The sequence below is a fragment of the Agaricus bisporus genome, assembly GCF_000300575.1.
Source record: "Agaricus bisporus var. bisporus H97 unplaced genomic scaffold AGABI2scaffold_2, whole genome shotgun sequence".
Lineage (NCBI taxonomy): Eukaryota > Fungi > Basidiomycota > Agaricomycetes > Agaricales > Agaricaceae > Agaricus > Agaricus bisporus.
Window position 1 is genome coordinate 116,091 of NW_006267355.1, and position 17,988 is coordinate 134,078.

Here is a 17,988-nt window from a genome sequence, read left to right on the forward strand (position 1 = left end):
GCCCGTATAATAATAGCACTGCATATCCCAAGTTCATATGAACAGTCCATTGAAGTCGTAAGCTACATTTAAAAAGTGTCCAATCATGCTAAATGTCTTTTATATCGTAACTACAGAAGTAGGAACCGCAGGTCCAATATGAGCAGGAGCAGGAGGTACAGTAGGAGCTGCCGCCACCCCTGTGCCAGTACAAGGAGCAGTAGGAGTAACAGAGAAGCTTGCAATGTACTCATCCGGATACGAACATCCTGCCACCGTAGTAATGTCAGGAGTTTTGTCATTATCATCAAACCAACCATTAACGCCAGCCGTCACCGAATTAGGGGCACTAGTAAACGTTGCAACCGGTAGCGTAACAATCGATCCTGTGTTTGTATATGATGGTAGAAGAGAAAACGGCACTTGAGCATCCAAAATGGTTGGGGGTGGCCAGGAGTATTGTGTTCTGGAAGAAGCAGCGACCGTTGTTGTTGTAGCACCAGTCTGCCATGGCTGATAAGGTCCAGTGAAATAGGTCTGATCGAATCCCAGAGCGGAGCATTTGCCATCACTTGTACGAGGATCTTCAGCAATCCAGCCGTTTTCTAATCCCAGTTGGTAAGACCACATTGGCGCTCCAATATTTCCATCCTGGTCGGGTCCAATCTAGCAAATTTGATAAAAAGATTTTCATCAACCCGATGAAAACCCAACGCACCTTCCAGGTCCAGAAGAACGTATCTTTCAAAGCATCAGCACTTGCTTTAACGAAATTCTGAATTCCAGCCTTCGTCGCGTTATCGAAATTTTGCCAGTCGACGTTTTTCGCACAGTCCGGGTTTTGAGACGGCAGACCGACTCCAATCACAAACAATCCACAGTCAGTAGGCGATGCGGTGTATTCTCCAGTGATCGTTATTCCAAAACCTTCTCGCCTATTGACAGCGGGTCAGAGATGACACTCCGCTACTAGGGGAAGCACGCACCCGTCGTTCACAAGTGGACCCCATATCTTGCAGGCTTGCAATGGCCAATTTCCACCTGGTTGCCCGTCGGCGGCGGGTACATCCAATGGGTCAACATTAACCCCTCCAAATGAAAAGTATTCATGTAGTTCCAAACCCATCCTATCTACTCCTGCAAGAGCGCCCGTCCACGCCTTGGGGTCGAAACTATCATGAATAAAAATGTACTAAAGGGTGTTTAAGATGAAATTATCGAAAATATGATATAAAACATACGGGTCCATTGCCTTCACCATAACCAGTGATGTTTCTAATCACATCGTGAGCTTCCAGATAGAAGCTGAGCAAGTTATCGATCCCAATTACGTCCAGAATCGGCTCGTTGAGTATACCGAAGCCTACCACAACATTCTGATATTCCTTCTGGGAAATAAATTCGGTTATGGTACGAATGTAACTCAATGCCCTTTGCGCATTGGCATAACCCATATTACCATGGAGGAAGCTTATCGAGCTTAGCCTGCCAAGAGAATCAGTATTCACAATCCGGATTTTTCTTTGCAAACATTCACGAACTTTCCCGAGTGATTAAATCCTGTTGCAAATGCTCAGCATACGGAACGGTAGGAGAGATATTACTCGCCATTTTGAGATCCTGGAACAGCATGGAAGTCGAGAATCATCCGGAGCCCGTATTTACGACACCAGCCCATGGCCTTCAGGGCATATCTGGTAAACGTTAATATTGCACAACAATACATAATATGACTACTCACAGCCAGCCTTTCCCTCCAAGATACGGTTCCCCAGGCCAAGTGCCCACAGCCCAAAATGGCAAGGCAAGGCGAACAAAATTTAGCCCGGCACCTAAGCATGAAGAAATAAGAAAGAGAACATCCAACACAAGATTACAAACCAGCGATTTGCGCGATATCCTGCTCAGTCTAGCGAACGCATCAGAACACCGCAATTTCCAGACATTTATACGCCTTACAATGAAAGTATCGTAATGCTGTTCGATTTGATCAAGTCCACCATTTGCCGTGTCGGCCGCCATAGCCACGCTGAGGGTATACTCATCTACTGCTTCTGGGTACTTTTGGAACACTTGCGGAGAAATGAACGGTTCTAGGGCTAACCAACCGCCAAGGTTAATACCCATAATACGATCATTGCCCCAATTCCAACTTTGATTTAGAGGAGGTGTCCATGAATTTGGCTGAGCATTATCGATGAATGGGTTTGTTGGATCGTCGACCCCTTGATAATCGAAAATATTTTAGCCACTTCCGATTGACGGCATCAGCAACAGGTCTTACAGTATCCTCCAAACTTGTTATGATACGTGAATGTCGAGCCGTTCGCAAGAGTTACAGTCGAGCCGTCACCTCCGACAGTTAATGTCTATGAAACATTAGCTCGAGTAACCAGCAGTCGTAAGAGACTTACGTTCGGTTTATTAGTGGGGGTTGGTTGAGCTGATTGGGTTGGAACCTCCCCACTGTGCTTCTTGTTCGCAACCAACACAACAGGGAGTACCACAGCCAGAACAATAGCCACCGTAGCAATGATTATAGTGATCCAAAAAGCCTTCCGTCTTGTCCATGGCTTAGCCTCCAGCTGGTAATCGTCCGGGTGGTACTCCTGCCCTTGATTCTGGTAATCATGCCCCTGGTGCTCATACAGGTCGTAATCAGATCGTGGTACTGGCTCATAACTTGGTAGCGAAGACCGTTCCGTATGTTCTTTGGAAAATTGATGTACTAAGGTTATGGAACTATCCATGGCACCTCTGCGTTCTCCAGGGATGAAGGGCTGGGAGGGGGGAAACTGAGAAAGAGTACAGGGTGAAAATAATGTGGCCGAAAGATGTTTACTGCAAAGGTATATATATGGTAAAGGGGTGGGTAGTAATAATGTATATCAGCAAATTTGAATGAGAGATCGAGTTTATTGGCTCCTATCGCACAGCGCCTACGACACAACAAGTTTCAAAAGGTTTCAAGGCACCAAGCAGTACCGAGAGCCATTATTGCAGTACCTGCACTTGTTCGGGTATCGTAAGCTTGCTTTGCGCAACGACGCAAATGTCCAGGGGATGCTGCATGGCGCAGGATGATGAGGAGGACAAACGCCGGAATATCCATGGAGACCACGTGACTAGAGAAATTGAACGGAAAAATATGTTGACACCGCTCTCCAACTACGACTTCAGAGACGCATAGTATGTCGTCCACATTACATAGCCTGTGAATCTTTCCGACGAAAGAGATCAGAAACCCAGATTTTCGGTGCTTCGTCATTCGGTAAATCAATTCATTCCGAGTTATAGGGGTTTAATTCGTGACGCATCGCCCTAGGACCACACACAGCCTTTCATATTTTGCATTTCCCGCCGACAATTCATTGCACGTATGCGTGATGGACGCAGACGACAATCCGCGGCGGGCCGAAGACATTCTCCCGGCAGAACTCTGGTCGGAGTGCTGGCACTTCGTAGATATCAAAGACATCTGGAACGTCCGCCTAGTGTGTAAACAATTTGCCAAGACTGGCCAAACCTTCTTGTATCGCGTTCTCCACTGTTGGTCACCTAATCAAGAAGATGTTGACAACAACAACTGGGACATGTGGTGCAAGCACTTTCTCTGGTCAGCGACCCGCTTCGTTGTCGTTGCCACTGGACATTTTGTTGGTCATGTTGAAGAATGGAGTTTTAGTGGGATCGAGCACACTCGGAGCCTCAATGACACCAACGCCAACATTCGAGGTATTGGTGTTCTCGTCGAGGCCTACCAATCCGCTCTCACTATTTTCCTCAGTACTCTCCAACTTTATCCTAAACTCAGCACCATCACACTCACTTCCATCCGAGTTGACAAGAGCGTTTTTGAAGCCCTTGATCAGGTATCAACGCTTTCAAACCTTTCACTGATTGAAACGAACATCATCATCCGGCCGATCCCATCCTCCGTATTGCCTTGGAACCTCCAGAAATTGCGTATCGTAACAAACGAGAGACGAGATCCTGATAACCTTGATATTGAGCGTTTACCTATAGTCTCCCCATCGACGCTAAGCTGCCTCGTACTCAACTCTTACGAATTCTCGGAGGCTTGCTTATACCCCCTAGCGACACTGGGTAAGCCTTTGAAGATGCTGAGACATCTATCCTTGAACCTCAGCCTTCGTACACTTGGGCTTCTGCAGGATGTACTTCAACTGTGTCCATTACTGGAGACTCTCGATATCAACGACATCGACTACGTTGACGCTGAATACGTTCAATACCCGCTCCCTTCATCGCACTCCTGCGTTCCACGCATTGTGAACTATCACGGCCCAGCCAACCTCGCATCCAAAGTGCTCGCTGCATGCCCCTTCAAAAATCTCTCCCTCCATACTGGCAAATCTAAAGAGAATACATATGGCCAATGCGAAATACAAAGGCTCCTGAGACCCCTCGCTCACCATAGTCCTGCTCATATAGGTCTCAGTGTTGTCTATCCTGATCCCAAATTATGTGATACCCTTTCTACGATCTTTTCCGACATCACATCCCTTCATATATGTTATAACGACCCTGAACCTCTTACAACCGTGAACGACGGAAGTCACTATCGACAAATTGTCGTTATAGATGACCGTTATTCTTTTATGTGGCAAATTAGACCGCGAACGACAATGATGGTACGCTCGCGATAACGAATAACATCATAAGTCTAAGCTAACATAAGTCATAGGGGATATTAGATCGTCTCGTAACTCGCGAGTCTTCACTCCCGCAAGGCCTTGTCAAATTACGTTTCACCCAAGCAGACCCATATAGCTCTCGTCAGATTACACGGAAAGAACAACAGGAATATCTGGATAGGCTCCTTTACTCATATAAAGATTTGATGTTCTTCCAGCTTGGTGATAACCCTCCATTGATAAGGTCCGGAGGAGAGAGGCCGTGGTATGAAGCTGGACAACAGTAAATTAGATGTACTTCATATCGGGCATAATCTGACGGTAACAATATGTTTAATATGTTATTGCGGTAAAAATTATTGAACGGCTGCAATATAGATACCCACGATCAATTACTGTGTCTGTTGGAGACCAGCCTCCATCAAAGAACGAGCACAACATTAAATTAGCTGGGCATTATATAGCCTAGTGTATTCCCCACCGACTGATATCAAATCATCATGACGTCCCTGCTCGACAATCCCACCGTTCTTCATGCAACTTTCGAAGAAGCCCAAGTCAGTCGTGCAATTTCTACTTTGGAGTCTGAAAACCTACATAATCATGTCCGCATGCTGGGAAAGGTTCGCGAAGCGATGGGTCACAAAAATAGTGGTTTTTCCCCTGCTCTTTTCTTGGAATCGTTGGAATATGTCACGTTCCGCAATCGGATCCAAAGCAGAAGTAGGTTCGTCGACCATTAATAGCCTTGTATCGCTATTGAGCAACCTCATGAACGAACGGGAGCTGACGGAGCAGTTTTCAGGAATAGGCCAATGATAGAACGAAAGACTTACGCTATAAATCTTTGCTTTTCTCCATGTGACATTGATATCAGTCTTCGTTGGGTATGCTTCTCGAGTTCGCATAATGCGGCAGAACCAATTGGACCGTTTCCACAGCCTTGTAAACTTTGCGCAAGGAGAACTGGTGGATTAAGAACCGCGTCATATCCCACTCGTTCAACTAGTTTCTCCGATCCTCCCAGGCGAAGAGCCTCATCCATCTTTTCTTGCGCCGTTTCTCCTAAATTTTTCCGATCCGGAACCACCATCAAAAGGTTTTCCTTCACCGAAAGAGGATAAATATCTTCGGACTGCATGAGAAAATTGATATGTTTTCGGATGCTGGGTAGATCATAAAACGTGATAGGAGCGCCATCAATGAAGATATCTCCTGTATTGGGCTCTTGCAATCGTGCCAAGAGTTTTAAAAGTGTAGATTTCCCGCTCCCGTTCTCACCAACTAAGAGAACAAGAGAATTGGCAGGGATGTTCAACGATACATCCCGCAGAGCTGCCTCTCCTTCTAGTGTGTCTTGGTACTTGTACGTCACACCCCTTCCAACATCGAATGGTCAAAACTCGACATATGTCAAATGAAGAAGTAGATATCACGGACCTAAGCTGAACAGCCATTCCGTTGGCACAGCCATCCGAAGAATTCGGATAAGGAGTAAATGTTAAGCACTGACTGGTTTTTCCTTGGCGGATGGAATGATAGAGGGCCTCTGCTTCAGACAATAAACCTGATAATGATCTTGGATCACAACTCCACCGTAGATTGTCGATACCACAACGAATTGCGCTGGTGGCAGATTGAAAAAACACCAGGGTCGCCATAATATAGGGAGAGGAATTCCATTTTAGAAACAAAGCACAGATGATCTGTACGGGAAACGATTAGCCCATAAAACAATCGCCCAGCTTTTTTTAAAGCCCCTTACCATGGGATATTCGAGAAGGAGATGCCGCAAGGCAATGTGATACCAAGGAATCGGTAGTAGACAGGCAAGATTGAGTACATCGCTTTTGACTACTCCAAGCTCTTGCGAATGCTTCGAATATTCTGGCCGTAGGGGTCAAATGAATTCGACATCAATAATAACTTTACTCACCTTCGGAGATGTAACCATTGATACCATCTTTAACCAGCTGCTCCCGAAGCCTTTCGCCGAATGCTATAGAATAGAGGGAATTTAATTGGTGATAAGCGGCATTCATCGTCCAGAAGGTGTATCCTACGTAGAAGAATGATGTCGAGTGTCAGACATGTCAGACATGATATCAATAAATTTACCCACCAGCACCGTCAACGCCATTTGTGGGCGAATAAATTAGAACAAGGAAGAACACGCAAGCTGTTGCTCCGAGGGAATATCTATCAAAAATATCCCGCTGAAGAAGTACTCTGATAAGAAGCAATACTTCGAGAGCTAGCGAAATGACACTTTGTAGGCGTTCGGTGAGACCCTTCAAGAGACTCCAACACGGAGCCCCTTCCCCATACGAACTGGCAAAGGGATAATAGCGACGAACGTCTTTATCTAGCAACAGGCAATGAGCACTTAGTACGATTGAAATTCATTCAATACGACATGACTTGCCTTGAATAAACTTCATATCAGTATTAACACTTGCTACGGGAAAACAATGTAAGCTCAGACTCGTACCAAGGAAGGAAGACTCTATACCTGTGACAATGAGAGGAAGAAAGTGGTGTCGTAGATTACCACATAACAACAGTTCCTTTTCATGTCTACATCACAGCATGATGCTAAATGATGGAAGTTATACCCGCTCGCGTGTATCTACTCACCTCCGTTTTTCGATGATTACCGATAGAAGCACGGAAAATAATAGAGCAAAGATTTTGACTGTGAGTTCAGTCTGCATCGACTGACGACTTCCTTCGTCTTCGCTGCAGGCCAGATCCTCAATCTGTATATTCTTGGTTGAGAGATAATTTCAATTGAGATAGGATATGCTCACCTTTTGTATGATATAATACGAAAGCTGTAGAGACAAGGCTGGACTTATGCCCAGCCATACAGAAGAGGCAAGATAGGCCGAGAATGTCACAGGTGCAATCCAGAAGACATCCTTGACGAGTCTCCAGACGTGTACATGAACGCCAGACCTCCGAAAAGCCGACAGGATAGAGGGTACTGGGAAACTCGAAAAAAGTGAACGCTTGGGAACTTCATACGCGATGTCGAATATTCCCCATTTGAGTATTCTAACTTGTGCAGTTGCTGGCATGACTTGAAGTAGGGGGACGCAGAAAGAGCTTGCAATGCTCGCCCTTATTAACTCATTGCCGGCTGGCGACAAACAGTGGCGTCGGCACACACTTAACCTGCATCGAAACACGCTACCGGGCCTCGAATCTTGTATATTGTGGGCTCAGTTTCCAGCTGACATACATAATCGCATAATCGCGCAATCACTGTGGGCATACCTGACATACCGAATAAAAAATTGAATTCGACTGGCACGATCCTGTTTCCTCACGTACTAAATGACATCCAGGGATCTCGGGTAGGACTCACCAAAACCGGAGACGAACATGAGAGATGCATTGTCGCAGTTAATTTATGGGAATGGCAATCCAACATAGCATTTCGGGTGGGACACACAAACAAAAGGCCGGACGGATCCTTGCGGACAGAGTGGGAAAATCACGAGTTGAATTACAATTTAATTCGAATCGATCACGTTCTAAGAGCACTCAAGATTTGCATCAGTCACCTCGTGGGTGACTTCTAAGAGTATGAATGGGCCAACTAAACCATGAGGACATCATGAAACACTATTTTAACATTCTCGTGCCCGGTATCACCTTCCTTCTCGTTAATGCGATGACTGCGATGAGCTCTGATCAGATCAAAGAGCTAAAAGGGGCATAAATCTGTAGTCTCATATGATTGATGACTCTGCCTTCAACAATTTCTCCACCAATGCCCAGACATTTTCCTGCTCTTCTGACCATTCTTCGCACTTCTCGGCTACGCAAGCACCACAGAGGCCATGCGATGCCCAGTCAATCTGTTTCATTCGTTCCAATGTTTCGATCGGCTTGTACACTCCATCATTTTCTATGGCAGGAGAGATGACAAGGGGCATCCAGGTATCAGCAAAAACATCCGTGCATGTCATATGGGGCGTGGCGGCCGGGGTAAAAAGGATCGGAGTGAAATAATCAATAATTTGTGTCATTAGACTCTTGCAGAGTTGTATGTCAGCTCCAGGCAACCGACGAACGTTTTCGAGAGGGTTTTCTAGCAATTTCGTAAGATTAGCTCACATAAACACGAAGACACGTACTATTTTCGGTCGAAGTAGCTGATTGGGAAGACAATGGTTGTGATGCATTAGTCATTTGTGTGTCCGTCGGGTGGGCGGTTTCGTCATCGAGATTTGAGGAGACCATGATTTGGTACAGTACTACTTTGAGGACCTAACGCATTTAACCCCTTTGTTTCAGCAAGGCGATGGATACACTTACCGATTCAAGACGAAGAGATCTTGCTATCGAAAGAGCTTCATGCAGGTCGCCCGGAGTAGATGTTGCCAGCATTTTTGTAGTAAACATGGAAGAAAAGTACTGCTTGGCCTTCGCGTGCAGGGCAGGAAGATGGAGCTGCGAGGGACTGGACGAACGTAGCACGGCGACTACGCGCTCAAAGGGGGAGTCTGAAGACAAAGGGCTGATATATATGGTTCGTAAGTAATACGAGAGCGTGCATTCTTGACGACATGTCATCTACTCACAGATCATGATACATATGTTCTAGAAGGGCTTCTACATCCGTGTCTCTAACAGGCCGTTCCTCCCCAAATGTTACGTATACCAAAGGAGCACTACTCTCGATGACTATTGAGATTTGTTCATAGCTAGAGGACGTTTTCTCTAAGGACGCAATAAATGGAGAGTGACGTTCGAGGAGTGGAAGGTGAACTCTGAAGAGGACAGCTTGAACATGGAGAACAAGCGAGGCATCGTCAAACCAGTATATCGAATGTTTCTGTAGCCCTGAATCTGATATTGCAAGCATAGGATAGGTGTTAGCTCAGAAGGAGATCCAATATGGTGCGAAGATTAAAAATCAGTCATGATAAGCTGAATTACATAATATTCAACAATGTAGATCTTGATCGACTGCTCAGCGTCAACTGGTGTATTGATTGTACCCATAGTAATGTTGACTACGACGAGGGCCATGGTAATCTGGCATAGTGATAAGGGAACCTTATACCAGGGGAGAAAAGGTTTATCTTACAGGTCGACGTGTCACGATGGGCGTTGAGATCGGGAACTGCATCAGCTAGATTGATGAAACCGTGCTGTTGGGTAGCAGCGCCCGCAGATTTCGAAGATGTAGTTACTCCCCAAGTAGAACGGCACCAGACACAGGTGATTTCTTTACCAGTTTGGCGAGCGCTCTTCTGGTCTATTATGGGACTGAATACGTCGTATCCGTGTAGGGGAAGCCAGCCACGCACATTGTTCAAAGCATTCTTTGTGTAATGCATTGCCACATTCCTCGCAGAACGTGAGGGTTGCTTCAGCAACTCCATACATGGTATCATAGCAAATGGGACAATCATCCTCTTCACCTGGAATTCTCTTCTTGCTGCTGCTGGCTGCGGTTGACGCTTCGGCTTTTTGACCGGTAGCACGAAGGTATGCATCCAGAACACGAGGATGGGTGACCGAGTTAGGTGCTTCAGGAGCTTGAGCAAACACTGTTTCAAGTTCGCTCGTCAATAACGCCCTGCAATAATGAGTTTTTCTTTGCAGTCGGTAGAGATACGCGAAAACCAACTTTTGATACCAGATGTGCGAGGTGATTGGGACAAGGAGCACCTTCAGGAAAATGAACATCTAAGATGTGGTAAGCTTCTGAAACACAGTAGGTGAGGCCAGCCGATATACAATATGTTTGCAATGATTACCCCTTATTGCGTTGTCAGGGCCTGCTCGCTTTTGTCGATGAAAATGAGAGACCATATACTTGAGCCTACGCACAAGAGCATTTGGGTTTGTGATCAATAGTCACAGTGTAGACCTGATGGGGGTTTATTAAGAAAGGTTATAGGATAACTGAGATTGGCTCACATTCGCAGTTGAGCCGAGGACTTTGAATTCCTCTTTGAAAGTTTTCCCTTCTCGCTTCCTTTCAATCATGAAAAACCTGAACGCAATGTGATGGTGAGTTGAATGTATAATGCCGATCGACAACTTTGACCACCTCTGAATCCGGACTCGCTCGGCTCTTTCGAGGACATTCTGGGGACAGTGAGACCTAAATTGAGCAAGGCGTTTCTCTTCTTTCGGGGCTGATTGTTTCGTAGTGCGGGCCTTCTTCTTAGTAGGTTCGCCAGTCGTATCTTCGGTCCGGCTTTGATTTCCACTTGCACCTTCTGCAACAGGGTCTGCAGCTTTTTCCTTTCCTTTTCCTGTAGTGCGAGCTACTGCTTTCCGAGTGGCCCTCTGTTTCTTGGGTTGCGCGGTTGTTGGTGTACTTGTAAACTGTTGAGTAGCCTTTCGAATACGCTTTGGTCTTCCTGTCTTTTCTTGGCCTTGATCCATTGATGCCTGTTCTTCTTGTGCGACTGCCGCTACATTTTGAATCGACGTGTTTTCCACTGGTGTTTCGAGTGCATCACGTTTCCTTCGAGGCATGCTACGACAGATTAGGATGAATTTGTAGTTCGGAGTTTTGCAGAGTGAGGAACGCTTTTAAACACGGGTGGTCGAGCGTGGGACCCCGGTACAAACTCGTAGGACTACGTAATCAATTGACTTCAGTGACTCGAGATACAATACTCATCACTAGTCACTGAGATGTCGACTTTCACTCTGTATTTGTTGCCCGTGGAAATGACGGGGCTTGACTTGCCAAGTTTTCAAATCTGAATGAATAGACTCTCCTATCGCCGACGCAATAACCTTGTTCCTACAAATCCTATCTGACTCAGGCTATGATTTCTGTTCGAGGATTTCCCCGAGACGCTCTGTTTACGACCCCTTGCAGCTAGAGTCTCCGTGATATATCCTTCTCGTTGCCCGTGTCTCCATTCAATGGTTTTTCCTCACTAAGACTCTCGTCACTCCACGACCAATCGATCATCCAGTATGCTGGACTGACGCATTGAAGAGCAACCTTTTCAAATTCACTACAGGTCATTTCCTTCCAGTCTCTTCTGCCTTGTCTTTGTCTAACTCGGTACTCAGCGTCAATCAAGCTCTTCCCCTCCAAGAGCGCATACACGTCTTCAACATCTCCGGACTCCTCTAAACTGTGGTGGATTACGTGAACTGCAAGACCAGGGAAATAGTTCGTTTTTGAAAGCTCTGGAAGGGTGGCCTGAACGCAGCTTCTTCATCATTTTTAGGTCTCGGCTTGCGATCGTTGCACGTATCCCCTACCTTACTAGGATAACCAAGGTGTATGCTCTGGTGAGCGAAGTCGCTGCTATGGAGTTTCTTCGTTCTGAAAGGCTCTCTAGGTTATGCGCATCTTGGACGTTGGAGAACGCGGCCTAAACTGGAACATGTTCTCCTGGAGCATGTCAACGGTACCGTCTGAGCCAGTTATGGTTCGACCTCAAGAAAAAGAAAAGTCATCCCACTCATGGACCAGGTCGAGAAGGTCGAGTCTGCCATGATCTCCATCTCTTTCCGCTGGTGGGAAATCCTCCAGAGGCCTGAAAGAGCTATTTGGAAGAGGGCTCGAGAAGGAGCGATTTTGTATAGGTCTTGACGTATCTGTATCCATGTGGTACGAACGAAGGGAGCAAGTGGACGCATTCCGTGGGCCATACACCCTGCCGCTCTTATTCCGCCTTTTACAAATCGGTAATGGCCACGGGAGCCCTGAAAGAGCTTGGCTACTTCGACCAGTTTGGAGGTTAACAACTATAAGACGCAGCTACTGCCAGACCAACCTTCATCGCTTCTTCCACTTTGGCCGTCACTTGTGCAAGATGATCCTCCCTCACCGTTGTCTGCATCCACCGCCTGATCCCACCGACGACAATATCAAGGTTTTTTCGGATACCAGCGGATTGCAGATCGTAAGCGAGGTTAGACTTGGCGCGTGTTGCACTCTTCCTCCGCGCCGGTATGCCCAACGTCGTACGGAACGAAGAAGACAAAATCATTCGAAGGATAGCCAAGCTTCAGCGCTTCAGCTACCAGACGGTTTCGACAAGCCATCGGGAGAGGAACAGTGGCAGGTTATAGCGCAGGGTCAGGAGATGAAGCAGATGTCATTGCAAGCATGTGCGGAGGACGAAATCACGACAGTGGTGGCGTACGCTGTGATGGAGGGGAATTTCCCCTTGACAATATGAAAGATGAAAGGTTGAAAGGAGTCGATGCATATACCCATTGCGCGATATTGCTATCTATCCCCTGTTGATTTCATTTCCACTGAGGCCCTTCTGCCAGGTTTGACAACTGCGGCTTGTTGTCGAGGAGGGACACGTCATCGATGTTGCCCTTCAGCTTGAGCGGTCGTGAATGTACTTCACCGTTCTTGGGTCAGGATACTCTATATGCCCTAAAGTTCGTTCGTTGGCTTGCGCTGGAACCATTCAATCTGTAACTCATGGCGAACCCAAGGCGGAGAATATCTGCTCACTCCGCCGAATCGGACTATGCCTGCGAAGACCGGAAAGTCGATCTACTAAGCCCTCGGCGCTGTACAACGGGCCCTTTTCCTGTCTTCGACCTATTTTTAGCAAAGAGCAACGTTCTGACTGGTACGTTCGAATCGAAGATTGTAGTGGTAATGGCCCACGTTCCGACTCAGTGCTGCAAGACCAGTATGGATGTGATGCTGGCCTACCGTCCAGAAGAAGACGTCGACAAGACCACTAAGCGAGGAACGTTGTTAACACAAATCTGACACAAATGGTCGCAAGTGGGTTCCCCATAAACTCGCAGGACTACGTAATCAAATGATTGACTTAGGGTAACCTAGGGTCGCTGAGAGTCAAGACGACCACTCTCACTCTGCATCTGTTGCCATTGGGAATGACATACCCTGTCTTGATAAGTAGCAGAATGGAACTCCGCCGAGCGGATTCTCATGTCGCGCGCGTAACAAATTTGTTCCTATGTATCCTATGACAATCAGCAGTATCTTTGGGTTCTCATTCTATCGATTCAAGGCATTCAATATTCGATGGTTACTGTTGTTAGTTACCCTTCTGTTCAGTGTTAGATTTTGTATGAGGGTACGTTTCTTTGTTCAGACATGTAGGATTAATTCTGACTGAATTCGTATATTAGAAGCGATTCGACCAAACATGCGTTCGAAATACTCCTCTGGGATAATCAAAATCATGCTTCGAGGACCTGAGGTGAGTAAATAAGTGATACTCCAGTTACCCCGTACACTTCCTACCCTCGGATTATATAGCGCCGTGAATAATCCTAGACGTACGAATCATCTTTCGGGCTGCCCGGTGGCAGTTTGATCCCCGAACCTTTCTTCCATTCGATACTATGATAGAGACAGATCCCTGCGTGCGTTCACCCCTTACTACCTGTTATTTATCAGTGGTGTCCAAACTCACCTGACAGTGGACCGACACTATCGATCCGAATGACGATAAAATAGGGAAAGGAGGGGGAGTAACGTAAGTACTTGGGATATATTCTCTAACACCCAATGATTGAAGATACTTAGTGGGCGAGCCGATCGAACCTATGTCCTTTATTATTGGAGAGTGTGCGGGGGTCGTATTGGAGTGGGTAATGATTTGGTAGTCACGCTCTATAACCTGTGAACCTGCCGAGAATGTAAGTCTTCTCCGAGCAGTCCAATAACAATATCTCCAGGAACAAAATAATTTTAGAGCGTGGGGGGGGGGGAAAGAGAGGCACTAAGATCAATTCGGTTCCGCCTCCCTCAAAAGCGTCACTGATTGACGAACGGAAGGGCGACTCCTGTAGGCGACATAAGGATGGTTCTCCCCCAAGGTGCAGAACCCGGGCAGGCCCTCTGTGAAATAGATCCAGTAGAGTCGGACAAACGGTAATTCCAAACTTGTCTTCGTAGGTTCGAGCTTTAGCGAGGCGACGGCTCTGGTCAAGCTATTAAATCCCAGTGGCGTTTGCGCGTATTGCATGATGTCAATGCTTTATTGGTTTTTCTATCCAGACCATCAACCAGATAAGAGGCTACAGAAACAGGAGCGATGGAGGTACAAACGGCCGTTATAATCCATCCCTTGGCCCATCATCAATGGTCTGGCATGGCTCAAGCTATTGATTGTTGAGTGTGCTGCCAATTATACAAACTTTCCAGTCAACCCTGACGGGGTTCTATAAATTCTACCAGAAATTATCACTGCGCGCTGATTAGAAGAAGAATACCAGGGGAGACAAGTACCTGTGAAACGATAGACTGGCTACCGAACTTCCATACCACGCAGAAGAGATGATGAACCTGAAGTACTGACAGCTCGCGTGCGCTTAATACGAGAACACCGTAAGCTTAGTTGCCATCCGGGGTTTAAAAACAGTTATATTTTAAGTGAAGGTATGGTATAGGGACGAGACTATGGGTTGACGTGCACCCCATGGACAAGAAGTAGCAATCTACCATACATATTTTTTTTATCCTGGTGGGACTCCCTCCGACCTCAGCTACGCTTGGACCAGTTATATTTCACGAGCAGATGACCAGCCGGAAAAGGTTCCATCAACCTGCCAAGCTTCTTATTCCCCGACTAAGTACTTATTGATATATTCCCCGGCGGTCCGACGTCCTTAGGTAACACTTGTCACATAACTTTACCTCTATAGATCTACTTTTCTCCTTGTCAAAAAGATGAAAATGCATTTGTCATAGATAAATCACAGATGAAGAACATTTACGTATAACATACTTAATTGGGGTTCACCCTTCTTCATTAACAAGAAAGTTCCTGCTAAGCTCCGAAAACTTCATTGTCACTTCTCTTGATCTTCATTCCATTTACGGGTTCTCATCCTGTCATCGACCCTGGACCTGATTGCGGCCAATATCTTAAAATTTGCTGATGAGATGTAGGCAGGAATCAATCTCGGTCAAACTGCTGGCAGACAGCCTGACTTAAAGCCAATTGCCGCCGACTGCGGCAGGGATGGGAAATTGGTTTGAGCACGAATCGTTCTTGCCGTGTAAACACGGCCTAAGCACCCAAAACGAGTGTGTCCAGATTGGTTTAGGCGCCGCGCTCATTGTTCAATTGTATTTACTCCTTGTTCCATGTAAGTCTGTTGGGTTTCGCCATCGGAAACACTAAATATGGAAGCTTTCAAATCTCTGCTAAGAATGTTATCTCAGCCAGCAAAACGCATAACACTAATTCTCACCGGATACAGTGCCCGTCGCCCGCTATTCAGCCATTGGCCGGGTCCCCGAACCGTAGTATAGAACCGTCGATATGAGATCTTTTCTCTATTTAAATCCGTTCTTGTGACACAGATGTCTAACTTGTACCAAGTGTTTACCCGCCACCGAGGGCTACAGCTTCCGGTTTGTAATTTAAAAGGAATTTGAAGCTGAATAGAATTCATTCGAAGTCAAGTCAGGTCATGGGATGATGATAATCCAGCTTCTTCCAGTGCTCCAACGGGCCGGAGTCCCTCGGACCTTTGTCAGTCCCCAGGAGTTCTACGATAGTAGTATACGAATGGTCAATATCCCCAAGAAAAGCACCTTCACAGCTGAGCTGTACTGTTCGACACAATCGCTAGGCTCTTTTGGGTTTCCAAGAGGAAGGCACTTCTCGGTGCGCACTAGCGACACAGAATGACATCACGCTTCGATCCCTGTTTACAACGAAAGAACTCGTACTAGCTCTTTAAAGGCGGCGTTAGTAAACGTTTAACCTCCGAGTATCTGGAATCTTTGCGGCGCAACAACACGCTAAGTTATTTTGGGAACAATTGATACGAAGTTATGCCTCCTCAGCTGCATTACCTGAGACAGGTATTCGACAGTGATCTTACAATAATTAGAACTCTGAGCTAGGTCCGTTAATTTCGTCAATTGACCAACTTGAGCGCTTGAGTTTCTTGAGGGAACGCAACAAGAATATTTAGACGCGTAGGATTGCCTCTGGCTCGAGCTCATTGAGTGCTTATCTCCCCTTGTTAGCGCCTATCTTTATCTATCACCCTCGATTTCATGGAAGGCAGCAATCGTTCTCTAATCAAGGTGATAGCGGATTCATGATACTGTGCATAGATATGTCCGACCTTGGAGAATAGAACAACCGTTCGTCTTCTCAAATTCTTGTCCTTTTGGCTATGCCGATATCGCCATGAGGCTCGCTACTATCTCTAGCATAACGAGTAATTTAAATCCCCATTATTCAACTTATTTTCACATCTACTTCTCGAGGTCGTCAAGCCTAAAAGTCAGCATTATTCGCTTGCCGAGAAAATTCTTGCTGTCTTGCTACATATGGGGATGATTTTCCGGATATATAGGAGTTTGATTTCTTTGACTGCATGGCTAATGTGCACATCTCGAAGACCGAAAACCCCGAAGGCTGGTAACCCTTCTGATATCGTATCTCGTGAACAGAAAATCGTGCGGTCATTTCTGTTATTATATTCTCGACCTCGTGCAACCCATTTGAACATACGAACATATCTACGCCAAGATTACACAAACTCTCGCACCCACTAACTTTGACCTCATGTAACGTTTTTGTTTTTAGTTTATCAAAAGCTTTCGAGCCGCAAATTCTTCTAGCGGGTAGCCAAAGATGTCAACTTCCACATTCTCCATTCAAATAGCATTTCCGTTGACGACCGAGGTCGGAAGGAAACAATTCAAAGAGATGATGTTGAGAATCACCAGACAAAGTGGGCCAATTCCAATGAGCTTCTGAGATCAATAAGATGCCCAGAAGCTCCACGACAGTATGATTCATTCACAACAAAACCCATAAAAGTCCACCATACATCTGCAACCTCCGTCAAAAAGCTATGCAAATAACTATCACGAGGCTTCGAGTTTATCACGATTCACAAGTATCTCGACCCTGGGTCCCCAACACACACACTGTGATTCGTCGTCCTCCTGACATCCTCTCCCGTAGCCTATTTCCCCGCGTTTCTTGACATCACATCAGAAAGTCTTTCCGGAATGCCCATTAAGGATGACCGACCCCACGTAGAGCAGTTCAAAAGCCGCTCATTAGTCGACTAAATCGGTGGCGTTCACGTTAAGTCATTCTGATGACGGATGACCGTCCAGAAATCTGGACTTCGTGTGACGCGTGGTCCCATCAACGACATCATATCAAAGCTTCCCCTGGTCACGTCGAGTTTACTTAGTATACTGATTTAGTTATCAATCAGTGCTCAGTTTCTCCAATAATGAGAGCAAATTAGGCAAGTCAAGTTAGTAAGCTCCGCAGTTTTAGAGGCATGGTTGGACGGGATGTATATGAGAAGCAGAGAGCAATCTGACTCATGCTCTATGCTCTGAAGGAGCTGAAGGAGCGGACACAGA

The 17,988-nt window shown here is 46.2% G+C and overlaps 5 protein-coding genes across 5 annotated transcripts; 1 reads left to right on the forward strand and 4 right to left on the reverse strand.

The window, feature by feature from the left end:
* Positions 1-99: 99 nt before the first annotated feature.
* AGABI2DRAFT_198709 (hypothetical protein) lies at positions 100-2,729 on the reverse strand (the record flags this gene model as incomplete). The annotated part of the gene is made up of 10 exons (XM_006457673.1): positions 100-645; positions 698-914; positions 966-1,171; positions 1,221-1,464; positions 1,584-1,673; positions 1,721-1,811; positions 1,861-1,888; positions 1,939-2,204; positions 2,264-2,348; positions 2,439-2,729. The coding sequence occupies 10 exons, from the start codon at positions 2,727-2,729 to the stop codon at positions 100-102; spliced, it is 2,064 nt and encodes a 687-aa protein (XP_006457736.1).
* Positions 2,730-3,144: 415 nt separating this feature from the next.
* AGABI2DRAFT_190170 (hypothetical protein) lies at positions 3,145-3,880 on the forward strand (the record flags this gene model as incomplete). Its single annotated transcript, XM_006457674.1, has 2 exons — positions 3,145-3,250; positions 3,305-3,880. A coding segment is annotated over exon 2 (513 nt), but the record flags the coding sequence as incomplete, so codon positions are not given.
* A 1,151-nt stretch (positions 3,881-5,031) lies between these two features.
* AGABI2DRAFT_198710 (hypothetical protein) lies at positions 5,032-6,100 on the reverse strand. Its single transcript, XM_006457675.1, has 4 exons — positions 6,078-6,100; positions 5,504-6,016; positions 5,235-5,384; positions 5,032-5,177 (listed from the first exon to the last, which is right to left on the reverse strand). Exons 1-4 carry the CDS (start codon positions 6,092-6,094, stop codon positions 5,078-5,080), a joined length of 780 nt encoding a protein of 259 aa, XP_006457738.1. The 5' UTR covers positions 6,095-6,100; the 3' UTR covers positions 5,032-5,077.
* Positions 6,101-8,374: 2,274 nt separating this feature from the next.
* On the reverse strand, positions 8,375-9,513 carry AGABI2DRAFT_148293 (hypothetical protein; the record flags this gene model as incomplete). Its single annotated transcript, XM_006457676.1, has 4 exons — positions 8,375-8,736; positions 8,783-8,915; positions 8,964-9,165; positions 9,230-9,513. 4 exons carry the CDS (start codon positions 9,511-9,513, stop codon positions 8,375-8,377), a joined length of 981 nt encoding a protein of 326 aa, XP_006457739.1.
* Positions 9,514-9,627: 114 nt separating this feature from the next.
* Positions 9,628-11,051, reverse strand: AGABI2DRAFT_63594 (hypothetical protein; the record flags this gene model as incomplete). Its single annotated transcript, XM_006457677.1, has 8 exons — positions 9,628-9,686; positions 9,739-9,909; positions 9,962-10,233; positions 10,285-10,343; positions 10,395-10,435; positions 10,488-10,527; positions 10,578-10,653; positions 10,708-11,051. The coding sequence occupies 8 exons, from the start codon at positions 11,049-11,051 to the stop codon at positions 9,628-9,630; spliced, it is 1,062 nt and encodes a 353-aa protein (XP_006457740.1).
* Between the last annotated feature and the right edge of the window lie 6,937 nt (positions 11,052-17,988).